Source organism: Notothenia coriiceps, unplaced genomic scaffold, assembly GCF_000735185.1.
Source record: "Notothenia coriiceps isolate Sejong01 unplaced genomic scaffold, NC01 NC01_scaffold00037244, whole genome shotgun sequence".
In the NCBI taxonomy this organism is placed as follows: Eukaryota; Metazoa; Chordata; class Actinopteri; order Perciformes; family Nototheniidae; genus Notothenia; species Notothenia coriiceps.
In genome coordinates this window covers 7430444-7451407 of record NW_011369945.1, presented here as the reverse complement: position 1 = coordinate 7451407, position 20964 = coordinate 7430444, and the positions used below count along the sequence as shown (strand labels likewise).

The window sequence follows — 20964 nt, the reverse complement described above, 5'->3', positions numbered from 1 at the left end:
ATGCAGTGTTACTGCTGGCGATAAGGGCTGGTTGTTTTAACCATTTTCTGATGTCCATCATTGACTGCTGTGTAAGCACCTTGCAGATGACGAACGCGCAGCGACACAGGTCACGCGCACCTGACATAATAACGTTACTTACCGTTTAAATTGACCGAATAAATGCAGCAGCCAATGTTATTTAACCACAATTACAATTTATTTTATTTCAACTATATTCTTCTTATTATTATTATTATTACTCTTATTATTATTGTTTTTATATGTAATATTTTTCACTTTTAATTTATTTTGTATTTTTCACTTTACATTTTTCAAATGAGGGTGCATAACGACTCAACTGAGGGTGCAATGCACCCTGCACCCCCGTAGAACCGGGCCTGGATAGAGAAGAGAGAGAGAGATGCGCGAGATGCATAAGAACTGGTAAGATAGCAGGGTNGACAGTGGCCGCGGGTAACGTAATGTCCCCATCATCTGAACTGTTATTACCTGCAGTAGATGCAGTGTTACTGCTGGCGATAAGGCTGGTTGTTTTAACCATTTTCTTGATGTCCATCATTGACTGCTGTGTAAGCACCTTGCAGATGACGAACGCGCAGCGACACAGGTCACGCACACCTGACATAATAACGTTACTTACCGTTTAAATTGACCAAATAAATAGCAGCAGACAATGTTATTTAACCTACAATTACAATTTATTTTATTTCTAACTATATTCTTCTTCTTCTTATTATTATTATTATTACTCTTATTATTATTGTCTTTATATGTAATATTTTTCACTTTTAATTTAATTAATTTCTCACCCCCGTAGAACCGGGCCTGGATAGAGAAGAGAGAGAGAGATGCGCGAGATGCATAAGAACTGGTAAGATAGCAGGGTTTCCCACACACAGACTTTACTTGGGCGGGCCGCCCAGGTATATTAACGGCTAGGTGGTCTATGAGTGTTTTTTATTGGTTAAGTGGTCCTTGGTATGAAAAAGTTTGAGAAACACTGCGCTAGTGGATTGTCAAAGGGGGAGCCTCGTTGCGGGGAAATTATACAGATGGCTAGTCCGCCCTTGAAAATGTCTATGCAAACGTTAATATTGATATGAATAATTAAAAAAAAAAATTCTAACAAAAATTAATCTTTTTAAAATAATTTTTTTAATTTAATTTTCCATTTTTATTTTGTAATCATCCTGCGACCCCCACTTTGGGAACCCCTGCTTTAGACATTCATATTACACACTTGTGTTTACATTTAAAACGAACTTTTTGACGAAATGCCACATGTAGAGATAGATTGGGATTCAAAGAGAATGGCAGCTACTGTAGCAGCAGTAAACAGGCTACACAAGGTTGGTGTCACCAGTGTCCATAATCTGACCTTCAGCACGGTGATGTTCCAGGTGAAGCTCTCCACCGACTTGTGCAGCTTCCTGCCCTTCAGCCCCTCCTTCACAGCTAAATCATGGAGGTTCTCGTGGAATTCCATCGCTGCGAGAAAAAGACAGATGAGAATGAGTCAGACTTTTTGTGGCGGTTTGTGAAACAGAAGAGCAGCTGCGAGGTGACTGAAGTCTGGGAGCTCTGACTGGGTGCTAGGCCTGTTGTCACTGTGAGGAAACACATTAGAGCTAAAGTCAGTGGCATTGCTGTCAACATTTCACAGTGTGCTGCTGCAGCAGAAGGGTAGAGTATGTGGAAGTACAGAATAGAGACCCTCTGGCTGTGGAGGAGGACTCCTCTCATTACTGTACGTCTGCAGGGTGATAAAGGATCGCAGGAGCTGCTGAGTGCATCTTAACTCTGACTGAAGTGCACATTTCTGAACAATTAAAGAGGAAAGCTGAGGGTTGGATGCAAGATATGAAGGAATAAAACTGTGCAAGCACCTGCCATCGACATTTGAATATCTTGTCAAGCAACCCTTAGAAAAAGGCATAGGAAGTGTGAAGTGCCAGTTATTTGATAGCTAACTTGATAGCGCCTTACATCCTGTTTCTCTCGAGACTCCTATTTGCTTTAACAACAGTGTAGCATTCATTTTCATGACAGTGTTACTATTAACCAGGAACAGTTTGGTGAGCATGTGTGACCTCTGTCAGCAACACCTTGCTTCAACATCATAACTCTATATCCCAGGGTGAAATGTTATTGGATGGTAGGCACATCCCAGCGAGGTGTTGATGGGATTTTAAGGGACAGGAGTGAATTGGTGAAAAACAAAGAAGAAGAAAGAAAGCAAAAAGGCAAGATAAATTAAAGGCAGAGAACAAAAAGCCTAGTTGATGGAAGCAGGGAGGCAGGATGAGAGGGAAGAGTAGCCCCGGAAACGCAGAGAAAGGCAGAGGAGCGGTGCAGCGTAGGCAGACAGACATGACGTTCTTTCACTGTGGATTAGCATCAAGGCATGGAACAGAGGACGGATTTGTTTCCTGAGGAGCTTTCCCACCTCCTCTCTTCCCATCTGCATGACTGAGTCTGAGTAAGGACATGTTTAATGTGGATATGGCCTTTACAGTGCAGTGCTGACACTGCAGCAACAGGCAAACACAGCCTGTGAGGTAAATAAACCAGAGAGATGGAGTTCCTGCTAGACACAGCAGCCCATCACTTTATACTGCTGGAAATTCCAAGCAAGAATGCCTACATTACTTATATCTGCTGGAGTGGGCCCTGGCCCCTGTTGGCGCTGTTGCCATGGAAACGTGGCGTGCACACGACCCCCCTCATGTGGAATCGCCATTATAGGCGTGGGGTTGGGCTGCCTTGGAGCCTCTCAGCTGCGTGAATACAACCTCACACACCTGATACAAATCTACTGACACATCCATTATCTCCTGACATCACACGTGCTCTGTCCATTTCCTGTGTTCCTAACAACATGTCATTTCTCTCTCCATCTCAGGCTGCTATTCTGTAACTAAAGGGCTGCTGCTGTGCACATGGACCATGACTGTGCTGAAGAAGGTGCACATCACACACACACACACACACACACACACACACACACACACACACACACACACACACACACACACACACACACACACACACACACACACACACACACACACGTTGCCTAGCAACATTTGATGGAGTCTGGCAGTCAAGAAAGAAGGAAATGGGGAAGCTCATTCTCAGCAAGCATTTCAGACGCTGATCTCTGAAGTAATGCTGCAAGATGTACATAGAGGCAGCACTCACAGCATGAAACAACTACAGTATAAAGAGGAGGCTCAGAGGAGGAGGACCTGAGTTAGTCTATGAAATGTTTTTTTATGAATAGTGCTAAACCCAAAGACATTCAATGATAACAACTAATGGACTAAAGTAACACAATCGATCATGATGTGAAATAAATGATGCTCTGTTATTGACCATACAGTCTTTGTTATTGACATGGTCATTGAACATTTTCAAATCAACCATGTACACTGACCTCTATTTAATGATACAAAAATATCTAAATGCCACTTCTTATACATTTATGTGGTTTTCTAACATGAACCCGTTATATTTTTGAAAAGAGTGTTAAATGTTTCTTGTGTTGACATTTTTATGATCACCTCTGTTTACTTTTAACACCCTATGAGTTTTGGATTTGCTACTTGTTAACCAGTTTATATTTGTGATGCTTACCATTTATATTTCTGTCCTTGTGTACATTTGGTTATCAAACATTATAATAGATATTTTATTGTTTGTATTTTGCTTTAAGCTGCGCTTTTTCTTTGTTATACTGCTACCACTGCACAATAATTTCCCTCGGTATAAATAAAGTTCTAAGTCCTTGGTCTCTCTTATCTTGTATCACTATCATATCGTATGTCACAGAAAGACAGGACACCCTCACATTGAGAAGTGGAAACAAACTAAAACAATAGATTATTAATCAAATTAATTGTAAAATAGTATCAGTTCTAATATTAACTATAATTTTAAGCACCATCCAGGAGGCGATGTGGCACAAAGCATTTCACCAATAAGAATGAAACAAAAAAGTTCAATCCACTTAGAAGGGGACTTTAACATATCTAACACAGTATTGGCCCTTTGCTTTGTTCTCTGCAGAATGTCACTGAAAAGCCACACCATTATTTTGCAGTTGGCATTTAAGAACATCTTCTGTACTGATCTTGTTAGTCTGCAGCAGGTGCAGCCCTCCATCTGCCTTGAATACTAATTGGGACCTAAAGTGAAAGTCGGGGGTGGGAAGTGACATCCATCTTTAAGCAGCGAACACCTGACTGTGATCTCTGACTCTGCCTTCATGTCGGAGAACACACGACCCATCTGAGCTCAAGAGATGGGTTATTCACAACTTTAAAAGCTGCTTCTGCTGAATGTTCCACTTACTGTAGAGAGGGAATTGGGTTTGCACTGACCCAGTTCGACACAACAGACAAACAGGAAACCATAATTGCACTGAAATACCAACAAACAAGAGCGCACACACTCAAACACACACAAATGGTGTATGTTGGATCGGAAAATATATCAATGAACAAGTTAATCAGTTGTGTCCCAGTTTGCAATTGTTGTTGACGGTTCTCCTCCTGATATTATATAATTGTATTTAAATGGTGCTTTGACCAAAACCCCATAATGCTTCTGTGGAAGTTTTCGTAACTATTTTTTTACAAAAAGGAATAATTCCCTTTGACCAGATTTTTTATCAATCAGGGCTAGGACTCATTGTGTAGGACTACTGTTACATAAAATCCTGTTGTCATCAACTCATTAAAAGACTGTCATTTGATCTCAAACAGGACTTTACTGACAATGAAATGCCATTTTGTGGAGATAAGGAGGAAGGATGCAGAAAAATACGACATAATGTTTGGCAGACCTTTCCTTAACCTGTTGAACCGCAACCGCCTGCCCCCGGGCGGAAAAACGCATCATCTGCAGGAAACAGCGTCTGAGGGCTTCTTAATATTTAATAAACTATGAATGTTTCATATCCATGTAACGGGAAGAAACTCAGCTAACTGATGATATGAACCATTTTTAGCAAAAGAAAACAAGACTAACGCTGAGCCACTGAATTAGCCCTGAGCGAAAAAATGCTAACGCCGTTAGCACAGAACTCACTCATAAAACCCTTATTACTTATTTTAAAGGCAAATCCAACCCCTCGACTAGCATTGTGAGAATAAACAGAATCAATATGTATCCGTATCATCACTACATGATAAGAACTCGCAAAATAAGAAACAAAAACAGACATCACAACACGTGGCATTAGGTAGCAAACACGGCAATATGTCTTACCTTTGTCGTTGTCTGATCAAAAGTTGTCTTCAATGGCATTAAAACGATAAAAACGCTGCTGAATGTTAATCCATAGGTTCATCCAATGTGTCTGTGTCACTTTGAAATGATTTCTGATAATCCATCAGCAATAAACTTAGCTTTAAGTTTTCAGATTTTCGATAGGTTTCGCTTTAGGCAAACTGCATGCGCATAGCCCCCACTTCTCAATGGTAACGTTGGTGTGTAGGTGGAAATCCCCCTTTGATTCTATTGGCTCTAACGGTTCAAAAGAGATGTCAATCATCAAAATCGACCAATGGGTTCCAGAGAAACGGCAAAAAAAACCATTTCCACCCAAATGACCCCAGAGGTGGAGTTTCTTTTTCTAAACCTCTCTAAAAAGGTAACATGTCACTTGTTTTCCATCAATCTTGATACAGGGTACTTATTATATGTTGTACTTTGGATTCCTAAAGCTTTAAGTCTACCTTCCCATCATTCAAGGGTGGTTTTCACTATAAGTAAAAAATTATTTTTGGACGGACACTATAATTTACATTTTTACTAAGTTACTAAGTTCAATCTGAATTTTCTTTAAAATAAAAAACATCTATATTGATTCTGACTTTTCTACATCCAACTCACAGGTTTATCATTACTTAATAAAAAAGATTATTAATTTTCCCCTTTTAGAAGTGTAGTTATGGTCATTTGTTCTGGAAATGTCATTTTCGAGCCTGAGACCTGAAAAAGAGGCTTGGGGCTTAACAGGTTAAGGCTTGAATACTATTTTAAGAGAGACTCATATTAGTCCCATGGAAGATGAGCAACAGGCAGCACAACAGGTGACAATAACTATGCGCATGTGCTTTATAAATCAAACAATGTGTAATATGTATATGTTGTGCCAACACATTTGCCCACTGCAGATTTGAAACTGCTGGCACGACAGCAGGTTGTCGTTAAAATAGAATGAGAAAAATGCTGACAAAGGCTGTTAAGATGAACATGGGGAGTATTGTAGGACTAAAGTACAAGGCACTTATTTCATACATAAGCCATTTTAAACCCATGCTAAAACCAAATCTAAACCAAAAGGAATATGGTTGAAATATAAGTCCCTGTGGCACAGATGTGAGCAGAGATTTTAGGGATCTTTCTGATGCCAGTAAGTCCAACATCACAGAGTCTTTTCCCCAAACCACTGGCTGGTAATTGTTACAGGCTGGGAGGTGGTCGAAATGAAAACACCAAGGAAAAAACAGCACAAAGCCTTTGATCATTGCATTGGTTAAAAGACACAGTCCTCCTCTCTGATGTGCCAGGACAATAGAATTTGAATATTTTATAAATCTATCCGGCTGGAACCCAATAAAGCAGAGCCGCGGTAATGATGGTCCGTCTCTCCCCTGTTCCACCCTCACTTAGCCGGCTCACTCGGGGATAAATTAGCTTTCAAAACTACTAAGATGGAATTCAAGACCAGACAGTGCTGCATTAAAAATTCAATTAATGTCAAAAAAGAAATCCTTCTCGTTAACAGGTTCAGACAGCAAAGCCTGTTACATAGTAAACATTTTGAAAAATAAAGACTGCCCTCCAGAAGTATCTGTAATTTGACGGCATCATATGCTAATGTTTCTTAAGACTGTGTGTGCATATTTTCTTTTAATCCAGCAGTGCCTCCACTGATGAGCTGCCAATCTAACTCCGGATGCATGGAGTACATTTGGTTACAATCGGCTAGATATAGGTCTGCATGAACACATACACTCTGGGCCTCACTATAACTGAGAAGAGTAGATGTACTGCCATCTGCTCGCCTCACACACATCTCTGAACCCTCACACACATCTCTGAACCTTAAACCAACCTTGTAATTAGAATACAGCACAGACGCTGGTATTGGTGTGAATTACACACCTCTGTCCAAACCGCAGCTTTTCAAAGGGAAGCAGTGACAGGATCAGGTTCTTGAACCCGATTCAAATGGTAATTCCACACTTATGCAAATAAGCCAAATCAGTTCTGTCGGATACCATTGAGTGATCTGTGTGGTGTGGCTTCAGAGAGATGGTGGGGCCAGTGGGCAATATTCAGGAGTGGTCTAATGTCAAAGGAGAACAACATCTAAAGACATTTCTTACCTGCTTTTTGGGTTTGTAGAATTCTCTCATACAACCCCTCAAAACTCTCCAGCAGAGTCTTGCTGGTCTGGATCACCTGAAAGGAGACAAGATACAGTATATTGTTTTGATTTGCCATTTATTTCGACATCAGAAAAAACTGGCATCCCACAAGACAGCAGGGAGCAGTCTCCGTCTGGTGGCCGGGTGTTCCTCTCCAGGGAGGGCTCAGGGAAACAAGCTGTTATTACAGGCACGTCAGTGGGCGGGGTCGCTGAATTGCATTTTTTAAAACCAAAATTAGAGGGACGGAGACACAAGCGATTAGGGTGGTTTTCAAAAGTCACTTATTTTTTCAACTCTTGTCTGGTTTTCCGGAGATATGAACTTCATTTACAGGGGCATTTAAAAATTAACCCTTTAATAGAAAAGGCAGATAATCAAGGTCATATGAAGAGGAGATGTAAACGTAACCTAGAGTCATTTTGAAGCAGGACACCGCTGTGTTATCTGTTAAAATTGCAGCTTTGAAAGATGCAAAGTTTAGCTCCTGTGGCGTTATGCCCAGCTTTAATTGAGTACACAAACTCTGCTGACCTGCAGACTGTTGAAAAGACTCGAAGAATTTGGGAATTCATTTCCATATTAAATGCCAACAACGCACCTGCCCTGCACAACAGCACAGCAGTGTTTCACCAGGTTAATGAGGTATATGTAGCGTGTCACAGTCAGAGGTAAATCATTGTAAGGTATATAGGGAGTCTGACGGATCTTTCTATCTTCATCCAACAGACATGATTTATTATGGAAGCCCATTTCCGCCACTTAAAAAAATTAAAATCCCCATGAAAAGACATTATGAGATAAAAAAGTTGATATTATGAGATAAAAAGTCATAATTATGAGGTAAAAAAGTCGAAATAATGAGATAAGAAGTGCGCATGCGCTGCAGTGGCGCTGTCTTCAAAGGTTCACGCCACTAATGACAATAGTGTAGGCATACTGCTGCTGTGAGTTGCTAGCCTAACTCTAACCCGTGAACGTTACCACAAAACTATAGGCAATATATTATAGTTCATAACAGGTAATGTCAAAGCTATGAACTGCATTGTTGTAGTTTAGCTGCAATATAGGCTACATGTAACATCTAACATTTACAAAAGTCACCTGTAATAGTTACCTTATTTAGACATGATGCCGTTTGCATGGTGGAGAGCAGCAAGGTGATGAAGGGACCTTTGAAGACAGCGCCACTGCAGCGCATGCGCACTTCTTATCTCATAATTNTATTTTATTGGAAAACATCTCTGAAACTCTGAAGAAGTCATATTGCTAGTTTACCATAAAAGGCCAAATCGACTAATTGGTTGAGCATATTTTCAAAAAAATAATTACACCCTTGTTAAAACTTGTTTTGCGCATCAAGTTATCTAATTATGTTCAGTCAGTGCCCTGCCACTAAAATATGTCAAAAATGACATGGTTACCTTACAAAAGTTGACCAAAAAGATTGATTTGTTCAGCAGTGATTTTTAGCATTGCCAACTTTCTCAGTTGAAGCTAGCTGAAGGGCTTTCTGTTCGAACCACAGTGACATCTAGAGGTTGTTTTGTGCATAACATGTCAACCAAAGGGTAGAGCTGGCTGAATCAGATGGAGTTGAACTTTTTTTTTTTTTTTTTCAACAAGATATCAAGACACACAATTTACTCTACCAAATGGTGTTGTTGGCAGTTAAAGGGTTTTAATAAAGTACCTTCTGTTTTTTTAATAGCTCCCAATCTTAACTAATATCATCCCAATCATTTTTTTCTTGTCTTTCTTTGCCAACACAGGGATCCTGAAAACAGTGTAATTTTCTCTTTTTCATGGTCACATGTGTGTCATATTTGTTGCCTTGAATTAGCATTTGAAGTCTGTTTGAAATAACCTGTACTGAAAATGCACTACTGGAGTATCGCAACACTCTGTGGTTGGTCCCATGTTGTGTTTCTTCTGGCATTATATTATTATTTATTTTTAGTAGCCCTGTTTATATTGCAGTCATTGTGCGATAACAAGCCACTGGCCTTGAGGCTGTAACACATTGCTGTCCCAGTTGGTCCCTCCGGTTGTTTATGTAGGATTTAAATGTGTGCTTTCACAGGAAGGTTGGGACTTCCGTGTGATACTGGTGTCAGTCCAAAAGGATTGAGCGTTTATGAGTAACTTACAAGTGCCAAAATAAAAGTTCTCACAGGTAATGAGTGAGCCACTACCTCTGAATACTCTTGGGTTACACATTTAACACAGATCAATACCAGATTTGAACAATGCAGAATATGAATTCCTTACCTTAACTTAAAGTTATGTCATAAGAAATATGCGTTGCTTGGCATGCCAGCATTAATCACTATAAAGACATACAAGCCAGTCATTTTTCTCTTCTTTGTGCAGAATGCCATAGTGTCCTTTAAAGAGCTGTGCGGCCTTTCAGCGGTGGCTAACCTGAAGCAGTGCATCTTGGCCCTTTCCCCTCGACTCACTGGAACTGACAACAGCCCCATTCTGTTGTTCAACCTCGCTCAACAGTACCCCAACTTGGAGCCCCAAGGTCTGCTACCTGAGGTTCTCAAAAAGGTTGTCACTACCTATGATATGGTGAGTAGTTGTGTGGCAAAATTGTTCTTAAAGTGTATAAGGGGGAAGAAGTATGCGGAAGTTTTGTTAATGGATTTATTCCCAAAAATAAGCTTTTGTGGTTGATATTTAAATAAAATAAAAACAGAGATGGTTAGGTAACGTGGTTGGTGCTCTGTTAAGTCATAAAATCAATGTGCACAAGTTATGCAACCTACAATTGAGGCTATGCCAAGACAACACCATTTTCCTGAACACATCCTGTTCTTTAACATTGATTTTCAGCACATTATTAGAGACTTCACATCATTATTTCAAGCACAAGGCTTATATGCCCTGGAAAAACGCAGTGGCATAAGTAGAGCAACAAGTGAACTCCTTTGATTAATTTTGCATTCAGTAACAAGACAATATTTAATGAGATGTATCTCCATCTTTTTGGCTGTAACATTATGCCCTGAGAATATGTATTAAACCGTGGTTTAGTGTTTATTGGTACTGAACCGTTGATATACCAGGGCCAGTGTGCAGTTCACTCGGCAACACAAGATGTAGATTGCAGATTGATGCACATAATGTGGAACCTAAGCTCCAAGTGTGAGTTCAGAGTGGGGCTTCAAATGTTTGAATTCAATGAAGGTGGAACTAATTGAAAAACTCCTCTCATTGAAAAAAGTGTATATATAGTTCTTTAATTGTAAACCCTAAGAGATGCTATTTAGTTTTATAGCCTATTGTGACGTGTTGCCATGTGTGTTCAGTGTATTTTACAATCTCACACATTTACTTTTTTGTATTCCTGTTTTTACAGTATAAATAATAAACTTAAGTTGCCAGTGGGACAAATTCTCCCTTACTAATTACAACATGTGCACATCTGTGTAACAAAAGTGAAAAGAGTTGATAGAAATGTCACATATATGTTACATTGTAATGGAAACAATGCATGGATGAAGTGCTATCTGCCCCCAACTGTGTTATTTCTTATGGCACACCCCTTTGGACTCAGAGATAAATATCCGATAATGTGCATGATGCTGACGCGAACATATTAAAGTAACCCCTTTGCTGGACTCAGACTTGAGAGTAGAGGGCTAGTTAATTGGGGCTGATGGAAAGAGTGCCAGGGAAATTAAGTTAGAGGGAAGAAAGGAGAAAATGACAAGTGTTTGGGGAACAAAATCAAATAAATTAAAACAAGCGCTTAATTGATGTGAAACTGCAGGTCTTGACCGTAAGCAGAGTGCCTGAGGAGACGGAGCAGAAAGGTGCACAGCTGCAGGGGGGATGAGAATACAGAGGCATGATCCAAGGAACAGAGCCAAAGAGTTGCAAATAATGTATGGCACAGTGCAATTAGAAATCCAGGCTCTGTGTCAAAACCCACCACTGGGAGTAACCAGGCTTTCACTTCCTAGTCAAAAATAGAATCTAGGTCTCAATCCCTGCTCATTTGTGTGCCGAGGAAAAAAAGTGAGAGATATCAGCATGATGCCAGCTTGTGGTCTTAGATAATATGCTCTGATTTTTGAGGGCACAGCCTGTAAATAGAGATGAGTTGCGCATGCACTGTCTCTGAAAAACTGAACCGAGGGAAAACGAAGCCCGTATGTTAGTCTTTGTTTTGTCTGAAAGGAAGCAGATATAATAATTTATATGAAGCTTGGATATATTAAAACTTTAAAACGTTATCATCATTTGCATAATGCAACTGCTAAGCTTACATCACCTTTTATATCAAATGACCATTTGAATATGCAAAATGTGGGAAGAGATACAAATAATAATAGAAGTAAACATACTGTAGCACTTGCAGAAGATGGTCTTTAGTGTGCAGATGGGGCACAGTCCACCCGCCTACCTTTAGACCGGGTCTTTAAATACTTCTGTGATTCTGTCTCTGCCACCAAGATGGCAATTTCTTCTCCCATGGGGGAAGTAATCACAGCGTGTGTGACAGCTCTAAGTGCCGGAGCTGCAGCTGCGGAGTGACACAAAACTGCCAGAATAATGAAGTCAGTACTGCTTTCAGCAGAACATGGTGATTTACTACATGGGTTTTAGAAACTCTGTTCTCCCTACAGAACACAATAATGTGATGGAATACATGTGATAATGCCAAAAAAAGGCTTAATGTTTATTTTTGTCATAGTAATGTAATGGTAGAGGTTATCATATGAACTAACTACAGGAACATTTGAAAGCACAAACATGTAATTGTACCAGATCACATGACTATACAGTGGGACTTCAGTATTAAAAGCCTCAGTGGCAGATACACTGTTTCCCTTCCTATGTGCTATTACATGTTGAGAGTCTAGCATGATTCTAGTTTTCAACAAATCTATTAAAACAACTCAAACCACAGTGTGGTACTTTCTGATTTCCTTATCCAGGCTTTGGACACTTTTTAAAAAGGCTTAGTAATTCATTTAAACAGCCGTGCTTTGTACTTTTCTAATAGGAATAGCTAGTGCGTGTGTTTGGTGCTCTTGTTATTATCTTCAGCAGCAGGATAGAGTGTGTGGGATTGACTCAAAATAAACCACAGTGCCAAAATTGACAGTAATGAAGGAACATGTAAACCAGTGCAACACTGTGGCTCATTTATGAGGTTTTAATAGTTTTTTGATCCCAATGGAGCTCTTTGGCAATGAGAACTGAGCTATATTAGGGTATGCTCAATGAATTATTGTATCAGTCTTTTTATTGGATTTCTAAAATAATAACAAAACTGATATATCACCAGGTGTTTGTCTAAACTAAATTGTCTGAATGATTAATAATGAGGGGGTTTCTAAATAAAACATGTTCATTTTTGTTTCTAAAATAATATTCCACCTTTCTTCTGTTCCTGACCCCCCCCCTCTATCACTCAACTCTCTTTATTTCCTCTCGCTGGCTGGTCATAGAGCTGGCTTGCTCCAGAGATTGATCTCAGGGGCATAATGTTGCACTGCTCTTTTTTCCAGAGAGACTCTGTTTAACTCAGCTCTAATAAAAACATTGTTTTCTATCCCTTCTTGCTTTCTGTCTTGGCAGCAGAGCAGGGCTGCCTGTCTTTGTGACATGACCACAAAGTGCACTTAAGTCACTTAGGAAGTGTACAAATACAGGTCACTTACAGCAGTCCTGCATACACATAGACCCCAGTGCCCGACATAACATAAAAAGCAAAGCAACATTGGGGTACATAAATCATGGAAGCCCATTTCCACCACTTGAAAAAAATAAAATCCCCCATGAAAAGTCATAATAATGAGATAGAAAGTCATAATTATGAGATAAGAAGTGCGCATGCGCTGCAGTGGCGCTGTCTTCAAAGGTCCCTTCATCACCTTGCTGCTCTCCACCATGCAAACGGCATCATGTCTAAATAAGGTAACTATTACAGGTGACTTTTGTAAATGTTAGATGTTACATATAGCCTATATTGGAGCTAAACTACAACAATGCAGTTCATAGCTTTAACATTACCTGTTATGAACTATAATATATAGTCTATAGGCTAGCAACTTACAGCAGCAGTATGCCTACACAATTGTCATTAGTGGCGTGAACGTTACCACAAAACTATAGGCATATATATTATAGTTCATGAACCCTTATTGTTTTTAACAACCCAGCACATCACGTAATCCAGTTAAATCTATTAGTTTCTGAAAGCAGAGGGTCATTACAGATACCATCTTTGCTCATCGAACCTACCGACACCAATAGAGTGGTGCAGTGGTGACATCTTTTTGTAGGCCAACTCCTAAATTAGCATCGTTAGGGCTGCCTCGACTTGAAGTGATACTTCATTATTTTGTTCAGCAGGATAATCTCCATATATTAACATCGTTTTTAGAATAATAAAATCATAAATGCAATTGCTAGAAGTAAAAAGCTAACTTTAGACTATAAACATCTTACATCACTGTCACGTGAATTCATGTCAAAACTGCTATTTCAAAGGCGGCTAATGTACGTAGTGATGACGTTCATTTGTTAGCAATTACTGCTTTAATGTCACATGAAAGCTACGACATATTTTATGCCGTAGAACAAAACGTCAAACTCTCGTAACCTTGTTTTAACCACAGACATTATTTTGGGGTTTTAACCAATAATTGAGTCAAAAGAACATTGACATTGCTACGTAGAAGTCCAGAAGTGCTAAAATGCTAACACATTTCTGGGTTCATTCCTGCACCACTCTATGGCTTATTCTTATATTTGCTCTTAGTACTGATTGAAATAACCACGGATAACAACAAAAATAATCAGAAAACTATGTCACAAAGTGCGAGGAATAACACTAGCAATGTTGGCTTCAGTTAAACTGATGTCCTGGTTCAGTGGCGGCTGGTGGAAAATATTTTTGGTGGGGCTATGGAAATGGTGACAAAACCATACTAGGGCATTTAAAATCAGGAGACTAAATACGAACAGTGTGTGTGTGTGTGTGTGTGTGTGTGTGTGTGTGTGTGTGTGTGTGTGTGTGTGTGTGTGTGTGTGTGTGTGTGTGTGTGTGTGTGTGTGTGTGTGTTTAAACACTGTGATGAAATTCAGCCTGTAGAGTCCAGCTGCTTGTGGTTAAGTGTTTTCTTAAGCTTAAGGGGAAAAGAAAGTGATTCTAGTCGTAGAAATAGTTCAGATCTGGATAAGAAAATTAATATTTGAATTAAGTCAATATCGTTAATATACAACAAACATCACCTTGGCTTTAACAACATTGTGTGGAAAAAAAAACATGGATTTCAAATTGAAATAGGCAGAATCTGGAAAAAGATTGTCATCCCACAATTAAAGTTTGACTTTTTAGTATTTCTATACAAACATACTTGATAGCAAAGGGGTTGCGATATAGTGACAAACCCACAGATGATTATCAACCATCCCTGCAGTTTACCTCAGCTCTATGGGGTCTTTTTTGGTAAAAAGAAACAAAAACGGATAAACCTTACGAGCCCTAATTGCCCAGCATCGAACTAGTAAATAGCTCGGGAACACAGTGTAGCATTTAGAAGCTAAAGAGACAGATGTTTCCTGAGGAGTTGGTGGAAACCAAACCAAAACTTAAAGAACAGTCGAATATTATTAAGAGTTTAAAATAGAAGTTGTTTATGCTCATTGTCTGCTGAATGTGTAAGATGTAAGTCTTGTTTGTAATTCCAAGACTAACTATATTCAAATGATTATAAAGGGTTCACACACAATTNGTATTTGTATGCATCAAACTCAAATAAAACACAAACTCAAATACATTTGTCTTTTATGAATATATCTGGTTGTATATATTGCTCATTTTCCATAAAAGAAACAAATGTATTTGAGTTTGTGTTTTATTTGAGTTTGATGCATACAAATACTGTACTGTATATGATGATTGTTGAAAATGTACTTTTACCATAGAAGGCCAGCTCGACCATTTGGTAGAGGCTCATAAAAACAAAACTGTGTGGTCAGTAAAAAAAAAACAATGGTTTGTGCTTATTTGTGGCCCATTTGATAAGAAAATGCAAAAAAATATTTTTTTTTCTTTTTTCTTGGTCCGGCAGTTAAAGGGTTAAAGACATATCACCAGCTTGCTGAAGGCCATGATCAGCAGATATTGTATTAAAATTTTAACGTCATAAAATAATCTAAAATTCAAAAAGGAAAATCATCAAGGTCACTCAACTTTCTTCCCACATTTGTTTTTACTATTGGCTAAGACATAAGGAATAGATTACATCTGATTTAGTCAAGCTTGGTGTTTTTTTGTTTTTCTTTCCATGGTGGGTTCCTTTTTTAGATGCTCAAGAGTTTTTGTAGTAGATCTGGTTATAATCTACTCTTGACTTGGGGTTACATTTTCTTCAGTCTACAAGTCTACCCTTCACTATAAGAAACAATCCCATGCTGGAAGATGGACGAAGAATTCACAATGATACTGTTAAATCACTGGTGCCACATCAAAGGAGACTATTGAATATAATAAGCATTCAATGGAGTTTCCTTTCATTTCTTACCTGCATGTTTTCTCTGAGATCTGTTGCCTCCCTCAGAGGCAGCAGGACTGTTTTGAAGACATCATCCAGAGCCTTGATCAACAGCACTCTCATGCTGGCATACTCTCTACTCTTCTTGCCTTTTCGTACAGACAGTCCCCTTTTGTGTGGTTTGCCGCCTCCTCTTCGATTGGTTATGGCCACATGAACAAACAACAAGGTATGTTGTAAAACCTCCCCTGTCAGAGATTGCAGCGGTACATGGCGAAAACCTGGCTGGAGACACTCAAAGGGGATGGTGTATTGTCCGATGAATTCATCACCAATATATTCGTCATCTAGCACCACAAAGCGCACCATTGCAAGCTCAGGGAGATTTATCTGAAACTCAAAGCTTTCATCAAACAGAGGGTTGTCCCCATTCTGATTGACCGTTTTAGTCCTTTGTTCGGCACAATCAGCAGGAATGCCGTGTATTTCCACATACACATAGGGGTCTACTACATCTCCTTTGGCACCTGAGCCTTTGGGTTTTGGGAAGTTTTGTCCACTGATGATCTTGATGTGTAAGAGCTGTGGAGAAACACCAGGCACTGAATCTTTAGTGTTGGCACTAAAATATGAAACATGCTCCCTCATGATGGCGGGACGCAGCACATAGCCACAGTTCCCATTCTGACGGAACCAGCCGATGTTTAAATCCATCATCAGGCCAGGAGTCTGGTAGTTCATTGCCACAATCTGGCAACCACACTTCCAGAAATCCTGTGGATTCATGTTGCTGGAGTCAATGCGCATTGGGCTAGGGTAAACTCGAGCAAGATACTTCTTGTTGTAGTTTACAAAGTCGCCAGGGAGGTCACTGGCGCAGCGACTGGCAAAAACTTCATTGAAAGAGCAAAGCTCCCATTGCTTCTGGTTCTGGAAAGATGTTGGGAAGTCCTTGAACTCCACAGACTTACACAAGGTCACCAGATCAGAGAGGTCTTTTGACAGCTGGAAGTTTTTGGGTGCAATAGTCTGTTGTTCTGCAGCCTCTATGCTTATTCTTTGAGACATCTCTGCCCCCTCGTCCTCGTCTGCGACCTCACCTTCTGAAGCAGTGCAGTTTGTGCTCAGTTTTTTACCCTTCAGCAGGATCTTTCCCTTCAGTTCCGATGGAGAGGGAAGGTAACAGTCCTCAGGTTTTGGAGGGTCTATGTGGATCTTGTCACCAATAATCTTCTTTAGGTGCTGAAACATGACTCTCTGCTGCTTTAAGGAGCAATGGTTTTCTAAACACAGTAGCAGTGGAAACTCAGACGCAACAAAGGCATACTTGTTGATGACGTCAACGACACTGCGAAAAACTATCTGTGACGTCATTGTGTGACCAGTGTAAATAACAGGTTCATTATCAGGCCCATCCCACACATCCAGCTCTACACTGCGGCAGCCCATCTTGAGGGCACGGATATACCCTGTCACATCAGAAGGACCTCTGAACTGGTCTTCTATCAGATATGTGTTGTGGGATGCATTAATGTAATAGTGGGACAAAGGCTGTTTCATGTCTTGGCATACTGTTTTTTGTTCGGGGTCAAATAGATGGCACTCTGAAGACATAAGATAGTTGGTGAACCCATCAAGAGAAAGCCAACCCTTGAGCTGGCCCTCTTTGGATGGTTCATATTTCTGAATGACCTCTAAGCTTGTGTCTTCACTGACTTGTGCCATACCCTGCTCAGCCTCCAGAAATATCATTAGGTCCTTGGTATCCAGAAATTCTTTGTTACTAGAGAACTGAACAAAGAGAAAATAAATTTCTGGTCTGGTGCAAAGATCATGAAAGACCTCAATGAACTCGTCTTTTGTCACATCAGAACCTGCTTTGTCCTTAGCTTTCTGAAGCTCCTTGAACTTCAGTTCTATTTTCAAATGTTTAAGGCCTGGGTTTAACTTTTTGACTAACTGCACAGCAGCACATATATTTATGTGTTTGCTGTTGTTACTGCCTGCCTCATCAAAAAGTTCACCTAGCCAAGATGAGCGCATGTAGTTCTGAACGCTCTCTATCATATTTAAGGTGTGTTTCCCATAGGAGATCAGGTACCTTAGCCCTGTAACCCAAATGTTGGCTACATCTGCAGTGTTTGCCACCAAGTCCAGTGACTCATAGTTCTCCCCAAAAATTATTGAGAAGGCACAGTCCTCTGAAATCTGATCATAGGTTCCATTAGTTCTAAAAGTGTCTGTATTTTTTCCTGTTCGCACTTCCTTGATGGATTTTACATCAATTTTGGCCTTTTCTGATTCTTTCTTCGAGGGCTCCCATCTCAAAGACTGCATGTCGGCATCAAGGAGAAAGTAGCGGTGGTAAATGCGGGAGTTGGGTCGCACTTTCTTTAGCTCAGAGCCATCCACCATTGCATTGATGCAGTCGCTAGCACTGCTAATTTTCTTCTCTGTGGGCATGCTGCTGAACGATACAGTCTTCTTTCTTTCTTTACGCTGCCTTGAGCCATCCTGCAGAGAAACAGAACAAAGTGCATAAATAAAAAGCCCTCTGTAGATACTGGGTGATAAAACAGAATATCAATTTAAAAGACAAGCACTACTAACAAGAAAAACATTGAGTAAAAACCTAGAAACCTAGTATTTTATATTCCAAAGTAAATAAATATAATGCATATCTGTTCAACTGAATGGAGGCTTATATATTTTGCTTGCTTAAAACTTAACAGAATGAAGAAGACTTTTTTCCCAAAAGTGCTTTGTCAAGTCTATAAAGAGTAAAAATGTGATGAACATTTACAATTAACATGAATATTTTTTGTTATGGTCAAACGCATACCAAAGGTGGAATGTGCTTTACAACTAGTATGTACTCATCTACTGAACTACTGTACATTACGATGCTGCTTATTTTATTAGCCAGAAACAGTATTCCTCCTTCCAGGTCCCTCTTTGTTTCCTCTAAACAGTTCCTGAGCAGAATCACAGCAACAAATATGTAAGGTGACTTAGGCCCCGTCCACACGGACACGAAACAGATTGTATCTGTTACAGTTCTCTATCGTATGGATGGACAGTTCGTCCACACGAGGCCGTAACGGAACCCTCAAACGATAACAGGTCCCTAGGTGGGTAGGTCTGCGGACATAACACTCTGGGGGGCCAAACGGCTCCGTGTGTACGCCCTATACGCCATAACCCCTGCTTTTGGTGTATTTGGTGGCGGAAGTACAGCGCCACTTACAGGCCCGGCATATGTACTACAGCGTCTCCAGCGGTCTCGTGTGGACGGACATGTTTATTGAGCCGATACCGTGTGGACTGAAGACTTTTTTTATATCGAATTCGGTTCGTCCTCCGTGTAGATGCAGCCTTAAGGTACCTATCAAAGTACATTATGGAGATACAACAGAAAACCTCCCTCAGGGGAGTTTTGCCCTCACAAATCCAGTCATCTTTTCTACAGCATCCACATTTCAGATTTGTTTTCATGAACCCTGCTATTTGGCTGCAACCTGTTCCGGACATCATTTAATATTTTGATAATTTCAGTTCACAAATGAATATTAGCACGAGTGGAACTCAAAACCATGCTACTCATCATGTTTGAGTTTTATGGTACTACTTACAAAGCAGTGCATCAGTTTGTCAAATATATAAGGTTGTCAAGTGAAGGATTCCTTGTTCTACACTCAAGTATAAACCCCTTTATCTTACATTTCACTGTAATATTTTATTACAATGTCCTTAAAGATTTGTTGTTTTATATTAGATTTCTTGTTTTATATGGAGAATCTTTGTTTTATATTTTATGTATGCACCATGACATCAAGTCAAATTCCTCGTACTGTATGTGAGAACCTACCTGGCAATAAACCCGTTTCTGATTCTGATTTCCTGTGGGTGTTGATGAAACCACAAAACCATGCCAACCTCTTATGTACTGTAATCAAAGTGAGATGTGTGTACATCACATACTGAAAGAACCAGTACTCTGAGATTGATGTGTCTTTATCTTCATGTCTATAAATGCACATTGAAGCTATCACACATCCATCTAACATTTCACCATCTTCCTCCATGTTCTTTCCCCTTTTAGCTATAAATGTTAATAAGAAATGTGACAACTCCTACTGATGTGACAGTGCAGCTGTCATTTTTCACAGGACCAGCGTTTTTAACCTTTTAAAGCAGTTTAATCACAATAGTACCCAGCAACCTGTTTTTTCAACCTGTGTATCTGTGTGATTATTATTATTTTGTTTTTTTGTTAATTTATCTCCCTTGTAAAGCATCCTTGGGTTTCTTGAAAGGCGCTATGAAAATTGAAATTGTTATTATTAGATAGTTTATGTCTCTTGCGTGTCTGCTTACTGTTTACCCTATTGTCCCAAACTACCATGGCTCAGCAGTTGCTGTTAGACACACACACGCACACACAGGGATTAGCTGAGCTAGATCATGTATAACGTGTTTGCAATTGGACAAGATGTAGGATAATATAATTTGTACAGACCCAAAGTGCATTCTGCTGCTGACTTCGCAGACCAACCTCAGATGGTTTATTTGTTTACACAATAAGACATCATAGTAGGTGGCATAAAATAATACAAAGCCCTCCCCAACATAAATAATATTTCAAATAGAATAAAGTAAAATAATACACACATCTTATAGAACAGATTCAGGGAAGCCTGTCAATGGGCAACACTTATATTACAGAACACCATACAATATTATGTAATGACTTTTCTAAAATAATTAATCATAATAAATCCCATCTGTGTGTTGTAGAATTGCAAAACACACAGACCGGCAAATTTACTCTGATTGGTAGAATCTTCAGTCAGATGTAAACATATTCATAACATTCTTTTACACAGTCTGATGCTTTAAGAGAGTTCATTATGAAAAAGGGAAGCTTAATACGTTAATGCGTGACTGCAGACAATCCTTATGATCTGTGGAAGAATGTGAACATATGTTAGCTCACT

At 39.6% G+C, this 20964-nt stretch overlaps 1 protein-coding gene across 1 annotated transcript in view; it reads right to left on the bottom strand.

Moving 5' to 3' along the window:
* plcl2 (phospholipase C like 2) overlaps positions 1-20964 on the bottom strand; it is a 38457-nt gene that overhangs the window by 5056 nt on the left and 12437 nt on the right. Inside the window, exons 3-5 of the mRNA XM_010794208.1 lie at positions 15998-18481; positions 7404-7479; positions 1382-1491 (exon numbers count right to left, since the gene is read on the bottom strand). Of these exons, the coding sequence (XP_010792510.1) occupies positions 1382-1491; positions 7404-7479; positions 15998-18481 (2670 nt within the window). The remainder of the gene's footprint in view (positions 1-1381; positions 1492-7403; positions 7480-15997; positions 18482-20964) is intronic.